At 29.1% G+C, this 25,269-nt stretch overlaps 3 protein-coding genes across 3 annotated transcripts; all 3 read left to right on the forward strand.

Annotated features, from left to right (window-relative positions):
• Positions 1-2,328: 2,328 nt before the first annotated feature.
• Positions 2,329-9,076, forward strand: LOC113370578 (retinal guanylyl cyclase 1-like; the record flags this gene model as incomplete). The annotated part of the gene is given in 7 exon segments (XM_026611266.1): positions 2,329-2,483; positions 3,072-3,212; positions 4,731-4,923; positions 5,678-5,849; positions 6,320-6,412; positions 6,998-7,175; positions 8,177-9,076. Coding segments are annotated over 7 exon segments (1,707 nt in total), but the record flags the coding sequence as incomplete, so codon positions are not given.
• A 2,227-nt stretch (positions 9,077-11,303) lies between these two features.
• Positions 11,304-18,107, forward strand: LOC113370576 (5-oxoprolinase-like). Its single transcript, XM_026611264.1, has 22 exons — positions 11,304-11,530; positions 12,291-12,461; positions 12,531-13,005; positions 13,072-13,324; positions 13,387-13,559; positions 13,854-14,125; positions 14,193-14,394; positions 14,475-14,944; positions 15,081-15,256; positions 15,322-15,423; positions 15,484-15,631; positions 15,704-15,816; positions 15,887-15,957; positions 16,028-16,230; positions 16,326-16,462; positions 16,533-16,640; positions 16,701-16,812; positions 16,879-17,009; positions 17,103-17,196; positions 17,266-17,401; positions 17,487-17,695; positions 17,891-18,107. The coding sequence occupies exons 1-22, from the start codon at positions 11,528-11,530 to the stop codon at positions 18,050-18,052; spliced, it is 3,921 nt and encodes a 1,306-aa protein (XP_026467049.1). The 5' UTR covers positions 11,304-11,527; the 3' UTR covers positions 18,053-18,107.
• An 845-nt stretch (positions 18,108-18,952) lies between these two features.
• LOC113370182 (PIH1 domain-containing protein 2-like) lies at positions 18,953-22,168 on the forward strand. Its single transcript, XM_026610854.1, has 5 exons — positions 18,953-19,198; positions 19,706-19,804; positions 20,339-20,409; positions 20,482-20,810; positions 22,110-22,168. The coding sequence occupies exons 1-5, from the start codon at positions 18,971-18,973 to the stop codon at positions 22,166-22,168; spliced, it is 786 nt and encodes a 261-aa protein (XP_026466639.1). The 5' UTR covers positions 18,953-18,970.
• Positions 22,169-25,269: the final 3,101 nt, after the last annotated feature.

A 25,269-nucleotide genomic window follows, 5' to 3' on the forward strand; every position in this document is an offset into this window, starting at 1 on the left:
TTGCCTAATTGTATTTACACGCTACACAACTCGATTTTAGCAATATTAATGACTGAGACTGCCTACTAACCGAGACCTAATACAGCAATAAATGTTTGGTTATGGAGAATGTCACTAATGAACTATAACAATATATTTGTTTTGTCGTGGTTATGGATTCGATGTAAAAAGATAACTTATAGACACCGTTATGGTTGATGAAAATTTATTACATTTAAGTAAACAACACATTAGGGTGGTCCTTATATGGACATTTTCGAATTTTCTTGCTCCCAAAGGCTCAAATAGTTTCAAATTGATAAAAATTCTCTGAAAGTTTTTAGCTCATTGTCTTTTAGATAGAGCGCAATTCAATCAAAGTTTTGTATGAAAATAGCATGAACAAATGTTCAAAAATTTTGCAGAGCGTCGAATTTTCAATAAAAAATACAGAAATTTTCACTTTCAATTTATTTGTCGCTAAGTTATACCCAAAATTTTTTTTTAAATTTTCAAATTTTTTTCCATGCTATTTCCATTCTAAGTTTGATTGAATTGCGCTTTATCTAGAAGACAAAATTAAGAGCTAAAACTTTCAGAGAATTGTTTTTTATCAATTTGAAACCATTTGAGCCCTTGGGAGCAAGGAAATTCGAAAATGTCCATATTCAGGACCACTTTGAACTATATAGAGTAAACCGGAGCTTAAAGATTCATGAGTAAAAAAGTTCACCGCAATTATCTCAAAAACGAGTAAAGTATGGATTTCAACGATACTATTTTAAAACCGAAGACAAAAGATGTGTAACCAGGTGTCATCTTTAATCTTACGATGTTAGTAGATGAACGGCTATGTGTTAATTCTAATTTGTTCTCTAATTTCTTGAATTGGTTTATATTTATTGAATCAATATTTAGAATAAGTAAGCTGAACTATTTTTAGAATCTCAATTTTATAGAAAATTTTATAAATTGCATCGATTGCATAATTTGAATTTTAATAAATTAATTTTGTCAGTACTACAAATAGTATTAAAATTTCCATATAATCAATATTTATTTTTATTTTCATTAACTATATATCTTTGCACAAGTTCAATTTTTTAATTGATTTATATTTATTAAATCAATATTTAAAATAAGTAAGCTAAACTATTTTTAGAATCTCAATTTTCTAGTAAATTTTATAAATTGCATCGATTGCATAATTTGAATTTTAATAAATTAATATTGTCAGTACTACAAATAGTATTAAAATTTCTATATAATCAATATTTATTTATTTTTTATTTCCATTAACTATATATCTTTGCGCAAGTTCAATTTTTTAATTGATTCTGTGTATATAAATAACAAATATTTTTAAATTAACTTTGTGATATATAGAGTGCTGTAGTAGTGCTACATAGTTATTATTAAAGTTTCGTAAACATGAGGATTATTGAATCCAGAGTTAATTAAGCTCTCTAGCTGTTAGCTTATACAATATTATCACTAAACAGTAAGTGCATTATTTACTGCTATGAAAAATGCACCATAATGTACATAAGCGGATTATGTTGTAATATAAGTGAGTAACTCAAACGATCTGTTATGATACTATATGTAGGGCAGGACGGGGTACAAAGGTCCAATTTTAATTTCAGTGCTTATACTGACTAAACCAAACCAACTACATCTAGAGATTTTATAATACATATGTATTTCTAACATCACAACAAATGGCATGTATCAAACAACTATTGGACTTTGTTCAGTTAAATTTCTAATGAATATCCTAATTATAAAAATGTTTTACCAATTTTTCTAAAATTTGTCGCCGGGGTTATTTTTATCTCATAGCCAGAGTTGAAAGGTATAGCCATCAGGCTAACAGATATAATTTCTTAATTTTAATTTTGAATGGGTTTAACGAAATAATATCTAAATTATTTAAGCAATGCAAAATATAAATTTCATGAGCACATTTTTTTAAATATAAGCTTGTTCTAGTATTTTGGAAAAATATCCATTAAAAGATATGGAATAACTATTAATTTATCTCTTTTAAAATTGCCTTTTTTTAACTTAATCTACCTTTCTATTTACTTGCCCGTGTAAATATTTTAGTTGGTCATTTTTACTCCACCCACATGTAGGCTTTTATAGAGCTTATATAAAAAAACACTATTGAATTTATCTGAAAAATAACAAAACATCTTATTCTTGGTATTATAAACTAAATAAAAGAGCTTAAAACCAAAAAATACCGATAAAACTAAATACTTTTGTTATGAATATTCCTTTCATACATGGCTATTCATTGAGTTAATTATTCGTATTTTAACTTCAGAAATTATAGAAAAAGTAAAAAAACCACCACCGTTGATTCGTCCATCAGTTTCGAAAGGTGCAGCACCGCCGGAAGCAATCAACATAATGCGTCAATGTTGGGCAGAACAGCCGGAAATGCGTCCAGACTTCTGCGCCGTTTATGATCTGTTTAAGAAACTCAATCATGGACGGTAAGTTACAGCATTTTTAGAATTTATATATATATATATATAACATAACAATCATATATTTTATAAAAAAAAACAGAAATATGGGTCAACTGTCAGTGTTAGGGCGAGTGTTTCTTGAAGTATAAATTTTTAATACCCAAAAACTCAAAACAATCACAACAGTAAACAGCATGAATTAAAGATGTCAAAGTTTATTTATATTGGATAAGGATCACAAACTTTTATGCTTTGACTAAACTTTCATAATGGCTTCTTGGAAATGACCTATCAAAACTTTATTGTTTAATGTAGCTGAAGCTTTCAGACATATTAAATAAGCTTTCTTTCAGAAAATAATTAGTTTGTGGAATTAGATTTCTGGCACATTAATGACATTTTGTATCATTATGTTGAGGGTTTAAAAGTTAAGTGGATTTTGTGGAATTTTATTTATCTGCATGATTTTAATAAATTTAGATATTGAGTTAGCGTAGAGCGGTTTTGAAGACTGATATTTTTATGACAATATTTTAACCTATTAATTATTTAATATTTTCAAATAATGTAATTATTGCTCTGTTGAATAATAATTAATTTACTTCTTAACAGGAAAGTCAACTTCGTCGACACGATGTTTCAAATGCTGGAAAAGTATAGTAATAATTTAGAAGATCTTATTCGCGAGAGAACAGAACAATTGGACATAGAAAAAAAGAAAACTGAGCAACTCTTAAATAGGATGCTGCCGAGGTAACTCATTCATTGTGAAATGTTATTTATGTCTAGAATGTACTTAAAAATTATATTAAATTATCTTTATTTTTCAAAATTCATTGTATTCTTGCAAATAGTAGTCTTGCGAAAATGCTCTACAGTAGTACCAATTTTCTTATATATAACTAGAACCGTCACTATAGTAGAATTAGTGCAAAGTTTATATATATTGTGGGTATCCCAGAACTCAACGTCAAACCGAAACTGGGTGAAAATATTACTTCATTTTGTTTGAAAATAGAGCTTTTAAGTGCAATCTACAGCTTTGGTGAAATTGTTATAACTTTAATGTGCTTAGCTTTTATTGCTTTTTTCATTTAAACTTTGGATCCGTAACCGTAAATAGCATTTCTGGGACCACAGTCCAAAAATAATGGCACAATTACACGATATTTTCAAGATTTTAAACTATCTCCCAAACTATGATTTTAGAATTCTTAAAACTGGTCGGCTTTGAAAGACCATCTCTTGATTACCGTAATTAAAATTTTTGGTACGGAACCCAAAAAAAATTACACAAAATGTGTACACATTATTAAAATCTCTATAAGTATCTGATAAATGCCAAAAGCCATTTTTTTTAACTTATTTTTATTAAGAGTCCTTAACAGCTAGACCTGCCTACCCAAAAATTTAATCAGTTCTACATCTTGTCAACATAAGTAAAATGTTTTTTGAATTATTAAAATCGGACGCTCCGTTTTCTTAAAAACTGAGTTACCGTTTTTGAGACTTTTTGCGCCGTATCGTCGGAACGGCTAGACCTGCCTTCGCCAAAAACTATCGGCAATTTTCCTTATCAATACGAATCGAATGTTTTTTTGAATTATTCAAATCGGTTGATCCGTGTACTCGAAATCGTCGACGAAAATTTGTATCCGCACACACACGAATACATACATTTTTTCTAAGGAATGCCAAAATGTTCAGACACCTTTGAAACGTAAGTATATATAAAAATTTCATTTTCGATTTTTTTGCGATTACTATAACTTACCCTACGGGAAGTTAAAAATGTCTTATTTAAAAATTGCCCAGTATTTGAACCATTAGTCAAAATTTAGTAGAATAGCATATCATTTAGTCAAAAATGTTTATTCTGATAATCCTATTTGCATGCGATTAAATACAAAATCATAAATGGTTTCTGGAATATGAGCATATAATAAAAATTTAGATATACGGATCGACAGAGATTAAGTAGATATCTTGCGCAACGATAAATGATACATAAACAATTCTTGCACAGATGGTTAGCTTATTTGATTTTCTTTATTTAACCTGACGGCAGTGAGATTGTATTTCAATATTACAAGATACAAAGGTAAAAAGGTATGAAATATTAAAGAGATCACTTACTATAAAGATAGAACGCTTCGAGCAGGTCACTTAATATAACATTAGTCAAGAATAAATTCTAAAAGTTTGCTGAAGTCTGACCTATAATCAAACTAAGGTCAATCATTAAATTAAGCGATTTTGTTCTATTTCCAGTTCCGTCGCGGAGAAACTGAAACTCGGTTTAGCCGTTCAGCCTGAAGAGTTTTCCGAAGTGACGATTTATTTCAGCGACATCGTGGGTTTCACCTCAATAGCCGCCCATTGCAGTCCGGTGCAAGTTGTGGATCTACTGAACGACCTTTACACGTGCTTTGATGCCACCATTAACGCTTATAATGTGTACAAGGTAATTAATTAATTACATTTCCGTGCGGTATTGCAGTATCTAATAGCTTTTCAAATTATTGACTATTACATTACATTAAATACTGTTGATTGAATGTGATAGATGGTATATTGGCAATTTGTACATGAAATATTTAATAGTAAATATTTTGATTTCGCATTATGCTCATTACGTGTAGTGTGATGGTCTTTATTAGAATACACTAATTATAATCATTTATATAAATCGTTTCCATGTACTTCAAAGATTAAAATAAAATAATTTTGCATTGGAATTTATTGAATATTAGATATAGGATTTAGTCAAGTTTAAAATTCACTGTTTATTTGATATATATATATATATATATATATATATATATATACTAGCTGACCCCGCAAGTATTTCTTCTTTGACCTGCTTTTTGAAAAGTTTCAAGTAACATTCGATGAATTAAAGTAAATTTAATAAAAAGTATATATATGTAGAGCAGGGCGAGGCACAAAGGTCCAATTAGATTTTGAGCAAATATAAACTATATTGTGAAAACATTTCAAACGAATAATTATCTGACTACGTTCAATAAAACTGCCAGCTACTTCATCATTGTAGATATATATATATATATATATATATATATATATATATAGTTACTTTATGGTCTGATTTTAACGTAATTCATTAATTTTATCTCAATAATTCATTTAATATATTATGGTTCAGACTTCTACTCGTGTTTATTTTTAGTCGATTCTAAGTCTATCTATGATTTTAGGTCGAAACAATAGGAGATGCATACATGGTCGTAGGAGGCTTGCCGACTCGAACTCCGGATCATGCTGAGCAAATTGCTTCGATGGCACTTGATCTTTTGCACCAGTCGGGGACTTTCAAAATAAGACACTTGCCTGGGACACCTTTAAGATTACGAATAGGACTTCATAGTGGTAATGATAATAAGCTCTTACAGTAGAATTTATTTATCCATAGAAATATATTAATATATTGGGAAGTGATATTCATAACAATGTTGTCATTGATGGTTCACAAATCAAGTTTTTAAATCATCAGTGTGGACTATACTGGATATAAAGATTTGCAAAATCATTTGTAATATTATTATCAAAAATTATCTGTTAAACAAACCACATAATTTTTTGAGATGATTTTTGAGCAATTGCGCATTTTATTCCATAAAATAACTTCATACATTTTCACAGATTTATTACAAAACCTTGTTGGGTTATGATAAATGCATATATAGTACAATGTATATGAAACTTTAACATTGTGGAAAAAATATGTATATTAATTGAGTAAATCTTAGAATGTTTTTACATCTAATTTTTCAATATTTGTACTTTATTTCTCGTGATTTTTAGGTACACGTTGTTAATTATATATTTCTATATTTTAGGACCTTGTTGTGCGGGTGTAGTTGGGCTAACGATGCCGAGATATTGTTTATTTGGCGACACAGTCAATACAGCTTCTAGAATGGAATCAACTGGTAAGAAATAAATAAATAAATATATATATATATATATATATATATATATAGTGCAGTGTACTTTTTTATAAAATTACCAGCATATAAATAATTCATATTTAATCTCTAAAAATTTTATATATGTATATGAAGACGTTCTAAATTATTCAGAACAGTTTGACACTCCTAATTAAAAGAACTACGAAGGTGTATGAGGATTCGCCAACGATTCCTCATAATCGGCTACACCAACTCCTAAAATTCAGATATAACTTAATGAGGAATTGAAAAAGTTGAAAAATGCAATTTTTTTTGTCCACGATTTAGCCAAAAATCTTGAACCCATGTGAAAAATTTAAAAAATGTTCGAACGACCGGAGTTGGGTATCTAATTAAAAAAAATGTTTATGGAACTTTGAATGATGGTAGAGATCATGGTCTTAAAAACTTGCTTAGATAATATGGGCCTACGAAAAGTGGTTTATCGGCTAAAAATTTGAAATTAATGTAATTTTGTTTTGTTTAATATATTATGCCTTTGCTTAATTGTTTAAATATTGAAGATTGACGTTGTGTTCATACTACATTTTTATAAAACTATATCAGGGGCACCCTGGAGAATCCATTTATCGCAAGCCACTCGGGACTATTTAGAGCAAGCCGGTGGATACGTTTTAGAGGCGAGAGGTTCCACCGAAGTCAAAGGCAAAGGGGTCATGACCACGCACTGGCTCCTAGGCAAACATGGATTCGATAAACCTCTTCCTACACCTCCCACTCTTGGGTATGTTTAATTTGATTGTGAAATTTTTATTCTGAATGAAAGAATATTTCATACTTCATACTTCCTGTGTTGAAGTTTTCGACTACCTTAACAATTTAAGGTATGAAGACATTTTACAAAGTTGAGTTATTTTTCTATTATAATTTTGTGTGGGATAAGATTTATTTTTATGTATATCGCTGATTAACGCTAATTAATGTTAACAATTTAAGGTATAAAGACACTTTACAAAGTTGAGTTATTTTTCTATTATAATTTTGGGTGGGATTTGATTTATTTTTATGTATATCGCTGATGCAAGGAATGAAATAATACAAGGTGACCATATTTTTTCCCATAAAATCTGAGACGGTTTAGAATGTGTGTGAGAGCGGGGAAAGAGGGGGTGTTGATGAGCTAAAATCTTATACTCACATTTTTTCTGTGCAAATTTTCTAGTTGAAATATATTTAAAAAATATATTGGCAATCAAAACATTTTTAAAAATCCGGGACAAAACACCTAAAACCGGAACAAATATTGCTTTTAGATAAAGCCGGGATACAAGGCGAAAAAATCGGGACTGTCCCGGCCAATCCGGGGTGTATGGTCATCTTAAATAATACAATATTTTATGTGACAGTTATATGATCTATACAAGTTTAAAAATCGTCATTTCCAAGTGAAAATAGGCCTTTCCGGGCATTGGTGCAAAAAATTGAATAATAAGTTATACCATATTAAATAAAATAAAATATTATCAGATAATTTTCTGTAGAGAAAAAATATTAGGTAAGAAATTATATATAAACTTACGAAATTCTAAAAAACAGATCGGATATTTTTTATGTAACTTTAAAATTACTGATATCAAGACATTAGTTATTATATGTTTTGTTTAATTTTTATGCTTTCTGGATAGGCCGATGAAAGGGTAAGTTTATTTTCAATTGTGTGTTATTTCTTTATTAAGACTTTAATTTCACTTTGCGCGTGTAACTACTTACAAGTATATTTTTCAGAGTAAATGAAAATATTATCATAACTGCGTCAGAAACATCGCTTCCAGCTAGAAGTAGCATGACAACACATTCATTTCAAAGGCGTTCTCTTGAATCAGCTAGCGATCCTGGAACACCGTCAAAGTCTTGTTACGAAAAACACTACGGAACACAACAAAGAGATCGTTATACTTTTGATGTTGAAAATTTTCAAGAAACTCAAAACCAAATAGATACTTATTTTGCTAAACATGATTTATACAAGAACTCGAATTTCTCAGTAGATGTGAGCGATCCAGAAGCAATTGAAAATCTCAGAAGTCCAGATAAGAGGCAAGCCCATCTCTCTTGCTCTCAAGATGCAAGTGGAACAAGTTACCATAAAACTTCTTCGACGTATGAATTAGGAGCAAACCTTTTCTTTGAACCTAGAAAAAGTTTTAGTAAATTCAGGCATGCAGATGTAATAGAGGAGCATGATCTCAGCTCGCCATACAACCATTATCGGTGTTTGAGCCCTAGTGATAGTAATCTTAGTCAACCAACAAATTCAAAATCATGCGATCATCGATTAAGGTTTCTAAAAAGACAATTTAGTTTAGATAGGAGTGAGGAGCCATGTTTAACCTCGACAAGCGATAATTTACAGGTCAGAGCACCTTTGCACAAACAAAATTCAGCCGGTGCTGCAAATGATTTGGAGAAAATAGAAGAATTACCATTAAAATCACCGAAAGTCAGCACTATACCAAAAAATGCTGTATCACTAAGTGTAGACGCTTTGGCGTTGCATTAAAAATTAGTATAACATGCATTTAAAAATGTTTTAACAAATATTTATTCATTATATAACGTTGCATTACATGGAATAATTGTGGGGACAGTTCAGACATTTTCTAACGTATCTCCTGTAAAATAAAATGGCGCAGTTAATGTTAAATTTAATTTGATTGATACTTTTGGGATACATCATAGATAAATGTTACAGACAATTAATATTTTTTTGTCAATTTTTATTTTTTCTGCTCTTTTATGCTTAAAAATCAATCAGCTATAGTTCACCTAATTTGTAAATAATTTTTATATAAAATAAGGTTGTTGTAATTTAATTAAATTTACAATTGGAATTAATAAATATAAGTCAGAGTGTAAATATTGCATAGAAAACATTTAAAAATGTAGTTGGGATATATTAATAGCTAAATTTTTATCATGATAAATGTAAGTTTAGTAATAGCATGTAGCTTAAACATTCAGTAAGAAAGTAAGTTTCTCTATAGCAGGGTATTATTATGTAATATGTAGTTAAATAACTAAAAGTTATGGGATTTAGTTATTAGATCATTATTAAAGGTTTATCTATTTACTTACAAACATTAAATTGTATATAAAAGTTACATAAATAAACATTTTACTTTAAAGATGATAGGTGTCGATATTTTACAACATATATAAAAATTTTAAATTAATGTTATATTTTACCATTAAGTAATTGAGAATGATTATCAATTTAGTCTAAAATTTGCTATATTATTCAGAATATTTCGTTTCCAATTTTTCATACATTGTTTTATATTTAAAACATATATTTTACGGCATTATGTACATGATGTTATTATAAAATATATAGAAATAGCAAACTCATTAGAAACAAAAATAATTCAGAATGGATTATTTCGTTTTGTAAACGACGTTTGAAATGAAAAAACCTATGTGTTATATATATATATATATATATATATATATATATGTATATATATATATATATATATAATTTAAATCATGTACTTGTATAATTACCCCTTTAGTATATGTGAAATCAATCCCCTTATAGACAATCTCAAATGCATATTGTATTGATATAAATGTAAAAATCAACTAAAATAACTAAACATATGGATAGGAATAATTTTAACTATTATTATGTTGATGAACATACATATATTCGAAAACGCCGCACAACAAATACCTTTTATAAATCTTATATTAATAATTGAAGTTCATTTCATAATGTAGTTAATGTAGTTGTGATGATCTGCTATTTTTATGATAAGTTAATAAAAGCGTAAAAACTTTCTAAAATCTCAAATATTCGCGGATGTCTGTCATTCAGAGTTAGCATCAATGTGTGGAATAAATATCAAAGAAAACCCTTAGTTTTATTTTATATGCATGATTATAAATAAATTAATATATGTAGTTTCACAAACATGCTTCTGTGTTCCTTTGTCTGTCAAATTTTTAATGAAAATTTTATTAAAAACATGCAGAAAGTTCTTTGAATAATTCAAATCAGACGCTTAGTTCTCTCATAAACTGTCATTTTTTACACATGTGGCGATATCAAGCAGGCTGGTTTTGATTTGTAAAAAACAATGGGACATGTCATGTATAATTTTGATATCGAAATATTTTTACAGTTAATAAATTTATATTTTTTTTATTATGTTGGGAGTTTCTAATTTAGTATATTGTCATAATCATTACTACTCCCACACACATTTAGCTCTGTATCTTCGAAATGGCTGGACCTGCCTTTGCTAAAAACTAATCACCTCTTTTCCCAGTCATTACAAATTGAATGTTTTTTAGATCATTCAAACTCGATTTGTATTTTATGGACTCCTTGTTCCGTATCTCCGTAACGGCTGGACCTGCCTTTGCCAAAAACTAATCAGCACATCGAATGTTTTTTGAGCCATTCAAATCAATTGATCCGTGCGCCCGAAAACGTGGACGAAAAAATGCGGACACAATTGAAAACTATTGTATTATTACATAACATAATACGATTGTAATACCAAATTTAGTTTTAAATACCCGATTATTTAAAATTCATTAAGTTTCATTTCAAATTTCGCGCTATTAATTTGAATGTGAAAAGTAGCGCTCTCTTGTCTGAGCGTGGTCAAAACTGTCTGAAGATACGGTCTGAAGCATAGATAAGTAAACATGGTCTGAAGATTATACACGTGGTAGTGCGTCAAAACTTGGTTTCATTCCCATTAATAAAATTATTGTTTGCCTAGGCCAATCATAATAAATAAAATGTCGTTTAGTATATAAATTTGTATCGTCTCATTATTTTCCATATCAAAATTTTACATTGTGATAACTATCTACGTTAGAATCTAATTAGATTCTTATATGAATGTGCATTTATGTTGTTTATTTAGGAATATTTTTTGTTGATAAATTTTATTTGTAGATACTATCTTGATATGATAAAATATCAAATTTAAGTGTTGTGTAATAATATAAGTTGTATATTATGTGCATTTAAATGTTCGTCGTGCTTCTAAGTGCGCAGTAGATAAATTGTTTAGTGATTTTAAACTTAATAATACACGCCGGAGTTGTTTAGAAATAGAAATGGTAAGCATGTAATGGTAAAATTATTTATGCTTGTAACAGGTAGGTGATAGTATTTGCTATTAATAGGATGAAGGTCATATGAGTGTAAACAAATATTTATTTGTATAATATTATATAATTCTTTCACATTTGTATCAAAAAGGCGGTCTACGGCCAATTTCGACTTTTAATGTTTTTCTGTTTGTTTATTAATTTGAGAAGAAGCCGCATTTTTTTAAAAAATATTTACTACATTTTTATTTATAATTTAATAATATTTATTTGATAATAATATAACATCTAGAAAATCTTCTGTTTAAATGGTGTTTTTGTATTTCTCATTCTGCAACAGCGATCAGAACTTCCGTCCTATTTGCTTCTAACTTCACCGTTTACGCCATATTTAGATGGTAACCCAACGGTTGACCATATGTGTATTTGACAGATTGGTAAATAAAATTTGAATTTTAATTTTAGAATTTATCTAATATTGATCATATATAATTGATATAATTGATCATTAATAATTCGGTTCGAAATCGGTTGAACTGTGTTCCCGAAATCGTCGACAAAAATTTGTATGCGCCCACACACATACATCCATTTTTTCTAAGGTATGCCAAAATGTTCAGAAGCCTCTGAAACGTTAAGATATATAAAAAATTTCGAATTTTTTGCGATTAGCTTAACTTACCCTACGGGAAGTTAATTAGAAGATCGGATTCCTTTGCTTTGGAGAAGAACATTTAACTTAACATATTATTTCATATGTTTCTATCAGGCTCCTACTTCTGACCGAGAAAAATTCTTTTTTGCTATCGACCGCGGTGGTACTTTCACGGACGTCCTGGCCCATTGTCCTGGAGGCCGAGTTCGTACTATGAAATTACTATCAGAAGATCCTAGATATCCTGATGCACCACGTGAAGGAATAAGACGAATTCTACAAGAGGTAATAATCATCATATAATTATACTTTGTTATAAAAAATATTGTGACAGATCATATGTCTGTTGTTAAGGAAACTGGTAAGGCCATCGACGAAAATGGCTTAATAGACACCTCTCTAATTGGCGGCATTCGAATGGGAACCACAGTTGCAACGAACGCTCTATTAGAAAGAACAGGCGAACCATTTGTTCTGATTGTGAACAAAGGTTTCAAAGACATTTTGCATATTGGAAATCAAGCACGCCCTGCAATCTTCGAACTTGATATCAAGACTCCTAGTTCTCTATATAAAGAAGTCGTAGAAGTCTCGGGGCGACTTGTACCTTCTCAACCGGGCCAATGCTTGATTACAAATGGATTAAAGGAAATTTGCGGAACTGCTGGTAACGCTTTAGTTGAATTAGAACCGTTGGATTTAGATTCATTACGTAAAGATTTAAAAAATACATTGAAGAATGGAATAAAATCGGCAGCGGTTGTACTTGCACATAGTTATAGCTGCCCTGATCATGAATTAGCGGTTGGAAAGTTATTGACCGAAATGGGTTTGTAGATAATGCCTCTATTTTTTTCATAGGATTTCACTTTTAAAGTTTTATTGTTTTTACCAGGTTTTGAACATGTGACTTTATCGCACCGTGCAATGCCCATGTGTCGCCTAGTTTCCCGAGGTTTTACAGCATGTGCAGAAGCATACTTGACACCCCATGTGGAACGCTATTTACGAGGTTTCCGATCAGGATTCCGTGACCAGCTGCAAGGAGTCCGCGTTTTGTTCATGCAGAGCGACGGCGGCCTGACACATGCTGATGCTTTTGGAGGAGCCAGAGCCGTTTTAAGTGGACCAGCAGGCGGAGTTGTGGGGTATACATTTTAATTAAAATTAAAGATAATAGATTTTTAATAGATTATTTCTCCATATGCAGCTATGCTGTTACTGGATCTCGAGATACTGAATTACCACTAATTGGATTCGACATGGGAGGTACATCTACTGACGTATCTCGTTATGCAGGTGTTTATGAACACGTGGTTGAAGCAACAACAGCTGGTGTTACAATTCAAGCACCACAGCTTGATATTAACACTGTTGCTGCAGGCAAGTAAAATTTCAATTATTTTGCTCTAGCCTATACTTCATATTTGAATTGATGGTGGCGTGACCAAGATAAATTTTGTGATACTGCAATCTTGCTTTATCTTAATTGACTGATATTGATCTTATTGTCTAATAATTGCTGCCCAAGTGTGCCGTTTGTAGGAAAAAGATATGTCTAAAAAGATTGTATATATCTTGTTTATATGATGATAAATATTTTCTTTTGCAAATTCAAAATCATATATTATATTTGTTTGTAAACAATTTTATAAAGTAAGTTAATTTCTTTTCCAGGCGGTGGATCAATGTTATTTTTCCGCTCCGGTTTGTTCGTGGTCGGCCCCGAGAGTGCAGGAGCTCATCCTGGTCCAGTTTGTTATCGCAAAGGTGGACCTCTTACCATTACTGATGCGAATCTTGTTCTGGGCCGCATATTACCCGAATATTTTCCAAAAATATTTGGACCAGACGAAAATCTACCATTGGATAAAGATGCATCTTTGGCTGCTTTTCAAAAATTGACTAATGAAATAAATGAATATTTAGAGAAAAATGGCAATAAAAAAGTAAATATTTCAAGCTCGAACAATAATCTGGTTCACATTTACAATTATGATTTAATGTGTATTTTAGCTAACCGTTGCTGAAGTTGCATTAGGATTTGTAAGAGTCGGAAATGAAGCGATGTGTCGAGCAATTAGAGCTTTGACGCAAGCAAGAGGATTTGATTCTTCTCGACATGCATTGGCAGTTTTTGGAGGTGCTGGAGGTCAACATGCGTGTTCAGTAGCGGCTGCTTTGGGCATGGGAACAGTACTTGTCCACAAATATGCAGGTAATAAATTTATTGAAGTTTTTATCTGTGTATATTTTATTTAATTTATATAATGATATGGTTTTAAATTTTATTTCTAGGTATATTATCTGCGTACGGCATGGCATTAGCTGATGTGGTGCACGAAGCTCAAGAACCATCAGGAATGATTTTGAGTGAACAATCAGCTCCAATAATTAAGCAGAGACTAGATCACCTGAGCGAAACTTGCATTAAGAAACTTAAGGAGCAAGGGTTTACTCCAAACCAAATCAGATTAGAACCATATCTTCATCTAAGGTACGAGGGGACTGATTGCGCACTAATGTGCGCTCCTAAAGAGGAAACCGGCGAAGCCGATGAAGAAGCTGAAGCAAAAGAACTTGTAATCCCTGATTACGGAAATTTTGTTGATTCTTTTCTGTTGCGATATAAAAGTGAGTTCGGATTTGTGATTACTGGTAGACGTATTATTGTTGATGACATTAGAGTGAGAGGAGCGGGCAACTCTGACGCTCCAGAGGAATCTAGGAAGTCTGGTGAAAGAAAAACCAAACTTGAACCTCATTCGGTTAGAGAATATTTTTTTTCGTACTTCCGCGTTTTTAATACATTCAAAATTTTCTTAATCGGTTTATGTAAATATTTCAAATATCTCATTAATTTTTGCACTCATGGATTTCATGTTGAGAATATGTTTGTTATAGGTGAAGGATACGCATTTCGAATCCGGAATGCACAAAACACCGGTTTACAAATGTGAGGACCTTTATCCAGGCGATGTGTTAAATGGTCCGTCAATACTGATAGATGGACTTTCCACAATTCTTATTGAACCAGAATGTTCGGCAACAATTACCGAACGAAATGATTTAATCATCCGGTACGTTTTAGAAAAATATTTTACACTATGAACAAATATTATTTACTGCTATTTTAAATTTTTAGCGTCGGCTCTGGCAAACCAAAACCAATTAGTCCAGAATTAGACGCAATTCAACTCAGTATATTTTCTCATCGATTTATGAGTATTGCGGAACAAATGGGCAGGTAAGTAAGACAATATCCCATCGACAATAAAACTGATTATTGAAACTAATGAAATTTTAGAATTCTTCAGCGAACCGCTATTTCTACTAATATAAAAGAAAGATTAGATTTTTCTTGTGCGTTGTTTGGACCTGATGGCGGTTTAGTCAGCAATGCGCCGCATATTCCGGTGCATTTAGGAGCCATGCAGGAAACGGTTCAATATCAGGTACTTTATAAAAATATAAGGATAATTATCTAAATTATCTAATAATCATCTATCGATATTGCGGTCTATCAGATACGCGTTCGAGGTGATTCGTTAAAAGAAGGCCAAGTATTATTGTCAAACCATCCTCAAGCTGGTGGTTCTCATTTGCCAGATTTAACAGTGATTACTCCAGTATTTCACAAGTAGGTTGTTGCACTTAATCACTCATTATTTGTGACTATACCGCCGCTTTAATATATTTTACCTATTTAGAGGTCATAAAGGACCAGTATTCTTTGTTGCTTCAAGAGGACACCATGCAGATATTGGAGGAATCACTCCAGGTTTGTTTTTCATAATAATTTAAATTTATTACATTAAGTTATATATAATTACAATATATTTACGTCGCAGGTTCTATGCCACCGCATTCAACACTATTATCTCAGGAAGGTGCTTGGTTTAAGAGTTTTCTTCTGGTAAATGATGGTCATTTTGATGAGCAAGGACTTACAGAACGGCTTATGGCTCCTGGTAAATTGCCAAATTCTTCAGGAACCAGGAATTTAGCGGACAATATTTCAGATTTGAAGGCGCAGATTGCAGCTAATCACAAAGTAAATAATAATTAATAATAATATTGCCGTTGCGCCAACTTTTTATTTTTACCACTTTGAATGAAATTATTACAAAAATTGAATTTTTTCATCAGGGAATTCAGTTAGTAGGAGAACTAATTTCTTATTACGGGTTAGATGTAGTTCAAGCATATATGAGACACATGCAAAATAATGCTGAAGTTGCGGTGAGAAATATGTTAAAAGATATAGCAAAGCAGACAAAAGAAAGGTTTATTGATAATTTTATCAAATTTAATATTTCTTAAATAATTTCTATATTTTTTCATAATATATTTCAGGACTGGTACTACATTATTACATGCTGAAGAGATGATGGACAATGGATCCAAAATTAAACTTGCTGTATCTCTTGATGAAAAAGATGGACATGCTATTTGTGATTTCAAGTAATATTATAGTAAAATATTTGTGATATGTGATTTATTAACTGTATATATTATATTTAGTGGCACAGGTGACGAAGTATGGGGCAATTGTAATGCACCAAGAGCTATAACACTTTCAGCAATTATTTATTGTTTAAGATGTATGGTCGGTCATGATGTGCCTCTGAACCAGGTTTGAAAAATAAAAGTAACAAAATTATAGATAGATTGGATATAATGTTTATTTTTTTACTGATAGGGATGTCTTGCACCTATTTCTATTAAAATACCTAGAGGATCACTTTTGGATCCTAGTGATGACGCCGCCGTTGTCGGAGGTAATGTTCTTACTTCCCAAAGAGTGGTCGATGTTGTCTTTAAAGCTTTCGGGTAAATATTAAATTTTATTCAATATATATATATATATATATATATATATATATATATATATATTAACTTCCAATTATTTTATTTTTATCTTAGCACATGTGCTGCCTCACAAGGATGTATGAACAATATCACAATAGGAGAAGAAACATGGGGATATTATGAAACAGTTGCAGGAGGTAGTGGTGCTGTAAGTTTTTATTTGTAACTATAAAATATTCTTACTTTATTTATATTTTAAATTATATGATATTTTCAGGGCCCTACATGGAATGGTAAAAGCGGAGTCCACACTCATATGACTAACACTCGCATCACCGATCCAGAAATTTTGGAACTTAGATATCCCATAATTTTGAAAACGTTTTGTTTGCGTCCTAATTCCGGTGGAAATGGTGAGTGATAACCAAAACTATATTTTAGAACAAGGATTATGATGAATATATATGCATAATTTTAATAATCTGTGTATATTTCTAGGTTTATTCAAGGGTGGTGATGGTGTTCAAAGAGAATTGCTATTCCGAAAGGAAATGACATTATCAGTTTTGACTGAACGAAGAGTTTTTCAACCCTATGGAATGGCAGGTGGAGAGCCTGGTGCAAGTGGTGTTAATGTTCTTATAAGAGCTCAAGAAAAGAGGAAAATAAATCTTGGAGCTAAAACAGCAATAAAAGTCAAACCAGGGGTATGATATAAATATCATTGAAATACTATATTGAGATTAGATTATTTTATAGAATTAGCATTTTGCAAAAAACATGGATCTTGTGGTTCAGTATAAAGTAGATTAACTATAGTTGTGATCTCCCTGAATATATACAATATACATTTATTTAATAATATAATCCTTACATATTAATATGAATCTTTTTCTTATCAGGACATTTTTTCAATGCTGACTCCAGGAGGAGGTGGATATGGATTGGCTAATGATGAAAATAGACGAAAATTATCACAAAAAGTAGAAAATAAACCGTGCTTCAAAACATTCCAGGAGCATGGAAGTGTCTTTGAATATAGAATGTCCCAAGAAAGTGTATAAATTTGCTAATGTATAGTGAGTGATTTATTTCTTTTCAACTGTTTTCTTAAAAACAACTAGTAGTATTATTGGTTATATCGACTAATTTCTTTCTAAAGTTTATTACTTGAATTTAATTGTTTCAATTCAATATTACATTAAAATGTATTTAGTTCAATATTATTAGTTACTTACATAATCATTGGTGTAAGTTTAAATAAGAAATCCTATAATTAAGTACATTGTTGTCTTCACATATAAAATTGTATGATTTGACATATGCAATTTTACAAATGTGTGCTTCCTATATTAGATTACTAGCAAATGTTAGAACATTATAATATTTTTGAAATTGATATATAGTATATGATGAAGAGTTTAAAATTAGAATTTAATGTTAATAATTTGTTAAAAAAAAATATGTCAAAATTATTCTGTCATTAAAAAGGTTTAAGTCTCAGCTAATGTTTTAGTTCACTACCACATATTTGTTAAAGATGTCTCTGTAGTCGTAGTTGTTATTTACATTAGAGCTATTTTAATTTTGTGTTTACATAAAAATAATTTAAACAATCCATCACTCAATGATATTTTAAATGAAATTCATACTTTTTAATAGTTTTATACAAGACGTGTAAATGGATAAAGAAAACCTCTAAGACCAACTTACTAAAACTGACAAGATAAAATATTTGTTTTATGTCAACAATGTCTAAGTTGGTTCCTGGGACGTGCTTTTGTTATTGTTAGACATTCTAAAACATCCAATTATTGATCAATTCCTTTTACATTACTCATTAATCATTTCATTTGACATTTTACACATTGGTTTCAAAAAAATTAACCAAACTTATTGTTATTTTTAATTTGTGTAATGTAGTGCTTATAAATTATATTTGTGATATTAAATTATTACATTATTAAGACTAAATTAGAAGTATGTCCCAATCAAATTATCTGGGTTCATCAGAAGCAAGTGATAGACCGATGCCAGTTATGAAAAGTCTTAGATCATTGAGTAATTTTAAAAATCCTCCGCAACCTCATATGTGTATAAGAGATTCAACAAAGGATGGTAATGAATTGTTTATAAATGTTTTAAGTTGGAACAAAATAGCAATGCCGAAGTCTGCACAAGATCCGATACCTCTTTATGGTGGAATGAGGGTAAGTTTTGTGTAATGTATTTATATTGATATATTGCATGGTATAAAAATATTTACATGTATTACACTTACATTCTATCTATCTATATATCTATCTATTTACATTTGTTTGGTAATAAAATAAGTTTAATCTAGCAGTCAAATATTTATGTGATCACTATTAAATTGTTTAACAATATTATTCATAATCCTGGAATAATTAAATTTAATATGAAGTCTCACTTAAATCTACCCTTTTATATATCTAAATAATAATAATAGTCAAGTAAGATTATTATATTTATATAGCACTTTCTTTATTATTCAATTCACTATTCGAATTGGGCTTATTTATAGTGCCACAATATTTGCAATAATTTGTATAAGAATGAATTTTTTAAATCGAAGAGTTTTTCTAACAATTTAGGTATTTTTAATATCAGAAACAAGTGAAGTGTTTTACTTGTTTCGGATTGTTTATAAGTTTTTCATTACCGTATTAATTACATTATAAACATTATTGAATCAGGTACCACCAACGAGTTCTAATACACCCCCTTTAGTATTTGCTGTAATGGCCAATCCTGATATATTAAAGACAAATGGACGACTGTGTAAAGATCCTGTGGTAATAACTTTTAACATAACTTAATTTTTGTAATATTTGGAAACCCCACTTTTAACATAACTTAATTTTTGTAATATTTGGAAACCCCACTTGTATAAATTCTATTTTGAAAGATTATTCATGTGGGAATCAAAAATTATAATTTAAAGTTATGATGAACCTATTAAAAACTATAATTCTGAATCTATTACGCTTACATTATTAATTTTATTGATTCAAAGCCTCAATTTATACTATAGAATTTTTATAGTTTTGTATATAAAATTGTTAGATTATGAAATTGTTTGTGTTAACATAACTTAATTTTTGTAATATTTGGAAACCTCACTTGTATAAATTCTATTTTGAAAGATTATTCATGTGGGAATCAAAAGTTATAATTTAAAGTTATGATAAACCTATTAAAAACTATAAATCTGAATCTATTATACTTACTTTATTAATTTTATTGATTCAAAGCCTCAATTTATACTATAGAATTGTTATAGTTTTATATATAAAATTGTTAGTTTATAAAATTGTTTGTGTCTTTAGGAACTAATGGCACTTGTTGAGTTAATGTGTGACTTTGTAGAAGCCATGAATCCCGGACTTGTTTTAAAAAGGTAAGCAACCTTAATAGGAAACTCCAAATGTAATACACAAATCATTTATATCTATTTCTACTATAAATTCAGGCAAGCAGAAGTGCTGCCTGAACGAGAATTATCAGGTGAATTAAAGGATGTCTGGACAGCAATACAGTATAAAAGAGAAAGTGAACAAAGTATGAGCTACTTACTGTCCAAATCATATCAGTCTGAATCAGGATTACAATCTAACATTCCCAAACAAGCAAAACTTGTAAACTCAGATATGAATGTTAAAATATATCACATAGATCCTAATCCTAATGAAAATAAGGATGAAACAATAAGTAGTACTATAGCTGATTGTCAAGAAGATGAGTCCAAAAATGATAAAAATAGTTTATCTTTAACATCTACAAACAAGAGTTTATTAAAAAGTGGGAAGGATTTTTTCCGAAATGATTTTTTTCCTCAATTTAAATCTAAAAAATCTATTGACAGTGATGTAAATATTGATAAAGAAAGTAGTAACAATACCAATAATATTGAAGTGACCAGCGGTAATGTTAATTTTGATCCTGATATAAACATTAGTAAATTAAACTTAGAGTGATATAATATTTATCCATGCGATAAACAAAAATAATGAATGTTTTAAAGAATGAAATTTGTACGTTGGCTGTATGTTTTTTTACAGTATTTTTTGAACAATTGTATTATACATGATACTTAATTTTTTACACCTATTTTTACAATTCAATTTTATTTGATTTTTATATATTTTGTAGATAAGTTTGACGAAATTTTAGATAAAATATAAATTTTCAAATAATATATAATTTTTTGTAGTATGATCTCTATAAAACTAGGCATTGCGACTTATATGTTGACATAAAATGTAATATTGATGTGGTGTGTAATTGTTATTACCTCTAGATATATATATATATATATATATATATATATATATATATATATATATATATATATATAAACTCATGACTATATATATAGTTATATTCGAAGTTCCACTCTTTAATAAATAAATTGTGTGGTAGCATGAAACTTGATAGACAAATTTTAAATATCAAATAATTTAAGTTATTTATTTATTTAATAGTAAAATTAATAAATACATGACAATTTAGTGTTAAATAAAACCATTTGCATTTCTGATTATATATAACTATATATCATATAAATGTTCAATTAATGTATTTTGAAAACATCATATTAGAGTATATCTTAGGCACATAAATACAATTATCAATTTTAATTTACTCACTTTAGGTAATATAATAATACATTCAAATCCGCAATAAAATTATACAAAGTATACTATTTATATATTGTGTAATATATGATAAATTATTAAATTGTGTTTTATTATTTTATAATTTTATGTAATGGTGTTAAAATGGTAATATAGCCTAGGATATCATTCTGTTAAATTTTTTGAAAATAATTTTTAGCCTATAACAAATTAGGGTATTATATCTATTTATGTTATAATGGGTCATTTAAAATGCAAGCATTTGTTTCTAAAAAAATATTACTTATTTTTATTTCCATTATAATTTATTTTAGTTTATTATATGTTATAGTTTTCTCAAATAAAAATAAATTACATATATTTTCAGAAACACATGCTATTTGTATTTAAGGCGCTTGTATTTTAAATTTTTTTTTAATTTAATTAATTAATTTAATTTAATTTTTATTTTTTTTTATTTAAGGCGCTTCAATGTTGAAGAAAAACACTGCCAAAATCAAAATGGATAATATGAAATTCTAAGAGTTTTTTAAAAATAATGTTCTATAAAAGTACGTTGAAAATAATGTTTATATTTATTATTTTGGAAAAATTAACATTTAAAAATAACTCATAATAGTGAGGCACTGAAAAAAGTGAAATAGTATTTTATTCTGAAAAAATATATTGTGGAAAAACTAATTTACTAAAGGTCATACCCTTTTGGATATTCACACCTATATGACTTTGGTAAAATAATACTTATTTTTACAAATCTGTTTCTATTTATATTTTATATAACACAAATCAAAATACTAGAATATTATTTTTCTCTGAACTAACTTTTGTTAAATATTAAGAAATGATTTAATAAATTAATATTTATTATGTAGATTAATTTAAATTTAATTAGATTTAGAAATTATTAATTTAGAAGGAAAAGTCTGTGAGAATCAGTTGGTCTAATCGATAGCCTGCCGCTTGAACCATTTAAAGGCTCATAAAATAATGTTGAAGTTCTATAAAAAATCTTTAAAATTATTTAAAAATTAGTATTTTTCAATATTTATTATTTATTAGTTCATAATAGTGCGGCACTGTAAAAAGTAAAAGTGGAACGAGTTCGATGTCGCGCATACACTCCGGTGTCAGTATTGCTTGGTCGCTCTTCTGAGCAGGATTGAATGCTCCATGGTCTGTGTTAATCAATCAAACTTTATTCAAGATCCTACTAAATTAAAAAAACTGTGTATTTTATTTAAAATGTGTTTAAGTTCCAAAGAATTCAAATCCTATTCTACCGCGCTGAATTCCGGATGCGCGCAGTGAACCTAAAGAGCGGATTTTCACAAAAACACGTGGTAAAAAATGTGACAATTTATAGGAAAAAGTTTAATAAATGACTGAATTGAGTTGAAATGCATTAATTACAATGTTAATGAAAATGTCAAAATGAAAGTTACATTCAAAGTGTTGTGCATATGTGTGCTGTTGAATACCTGCGTTACATTTGATTTGTTTGTAAACAATACAGCAGCGGACGATGGGACGAAAAATGACACATCGAACGACAAAAATGGTAAGAGGACTAGACTATTCTATACATTATCATAATTAAAATTTGGAATAATATATACCAGCGTTTTTATAGTTAATATGTAATGAAAGACCTAATTTAACACGTTACTCGCCATGATATTAAAAGAATTTTCACATGAACCATGGCAACTTATTATCATATGAACATATTACATAAGCCTTATAATGCCCTTAATTGCATTTGCTGAGCATGAATTTTTTTTATAAATCTGAGGTTTTGTTTATGAAAATTATTACATAAAGCTATCAATCAAAAATTTAGTTTAAAATGTATGAAGCAAGAAATTTGATGTATCAAAGAATTTTTTTGCCAAAATTCCTGAAAAATCAGTATTTCTCATGTCACACATATATGACTGACATAGCCCTATATTAAAACGTTTTTCTTGGACAAGCCAAACAATGTTCAAGTCAATTTCTCAGACATTTGCCTGACGTAGCTCATGTAAAACTTCTTTGCGTCAGACACATATGACTGACATGGCGATTAACTTGTTAAATTAACTTAAGCAGGCTTATGAGCATAGTTTGGACTATCCATATAGGCCATAATATATCTTCTTAATATAGGTGCTAAAAATTAATTACTTATTTTGATGCCTAATAATGATATGATTCGACCAAATATGGCATGATTAAAATTAACCCTAGAATGGTATAAGGCTTAACACGTGATTTTTCATTGTATACTTTGTGATATCATGAAAGGTTATTTCAGAAACTATAAAACTCTGTTTTTTTAATTAAATAGTCTTTTTATTTTTTCAAAATTTCCATTACACAAGTACCTAATAAAAGTACAAAAATCTGCATGTACGCCTCGGGGGCGTGCAGATACCATTCTAGGGTTAAATTATTTGAAAATATTTTAATGTTGTTTTAAAATATTTGGTTGTGCGATATTTTCTCTCGTTGTTATTTTTATCTTATAATTTTTGTTGCTTTCATTCTCGTGTAATAAATAAAATATAAATTATTGTAGATTTTAATACAATTTTACTGGAATTAGTAAAGGGCGTTACCAAAATAGCTCATAGTAAGACAGGCACCACGTGGATGGTTTTAGAAATGATTTTTAGTATTATCATGAATGCTAATTAAAGCAATTATACAAATGAAGTAAAATATACTTAGTATCATTAAAAACTCAAGTAAAATTTAAATTTTATTTATAATATCATTAATATAATTAAATAGTCCAAAAGCCGTATTTTTCTTTTGTTATAAATTGCTTAGATTTTGATATCAAACGTATAATTTTTCCAGCAATCACATTTATTTTTCCATAAACCTGAGACTTCATTTAAAAAAAATTTAAACGAAGTCATATTAAGTAAAATTTAAAATTTATTTACAATAATAAAATCAAACTGCCCAAAAGCCTTAATATCTCTTTATTATAAATTGTTTAGATTATGATATCACATGTATAATTTGTCCAGCAAATGCATTTATTTTTTCATAATCCTGAGGTTTAATTTAGGAAAATTATTGAACAAAGTCATATGAAGTAAAATTAAAAATCTATTTACAATATCAATTATATAATCAAACAGCCCTAAAGCCTTATTTGCATAGATTTTATCTCTTTAATTGCATAGATTTTGTTGTCACATGTATAATTTGTTGAGCAAGAACATTATCTGGGATTTTGTTTATAAAAATCATTAAATAAAACTACCAATTAATAAATTTGCTGAAAATTTTTATCAAATGATATCCAATTTTGTCTGAATGACAACAATAAACTCTTATATAACCTTAATGTAAAAAGCAGTTTCTTGATGTATTTAGTTTCTTGGTGTATTTAAATAATCTATAAGGTACTATATTGATTAATAAGCAAAATTATATCAATAGTGAAAATCTTATTGCTTTAATTGTTCAGTTTCTGAAGCAAAATCCTTACAAATTTTCCATTCTTGCAATTCTTTATTACAATAAATTTTGGTGATCGATATCATGAAAATCCATTTGACTAAATTTGATGCATATAAGGATCGAAATGAGCAAAATCATTAGCAAATCATTTATAAAATGTTATA

The sequence above is a fragment of the Ctenocephalides felis genome, unplaced genomic scaffold (genome assembly GCF_003426905.1).
Source record: "Ctenocephalides felis isolate EL2017-DRISC unplaced genomic scaffold, ASM342690v1 CF-g0.4_SCAFFOLD_01492, whole genome shotgun sequence".
In the NCBI taxonomy this organism is placed as follows: Eukaryota; Metazoa; Arthropoda; class Insecta; order Siphonaptera; family Pulicidae; genus Ctenocephalides; species Ctenocephalides felis.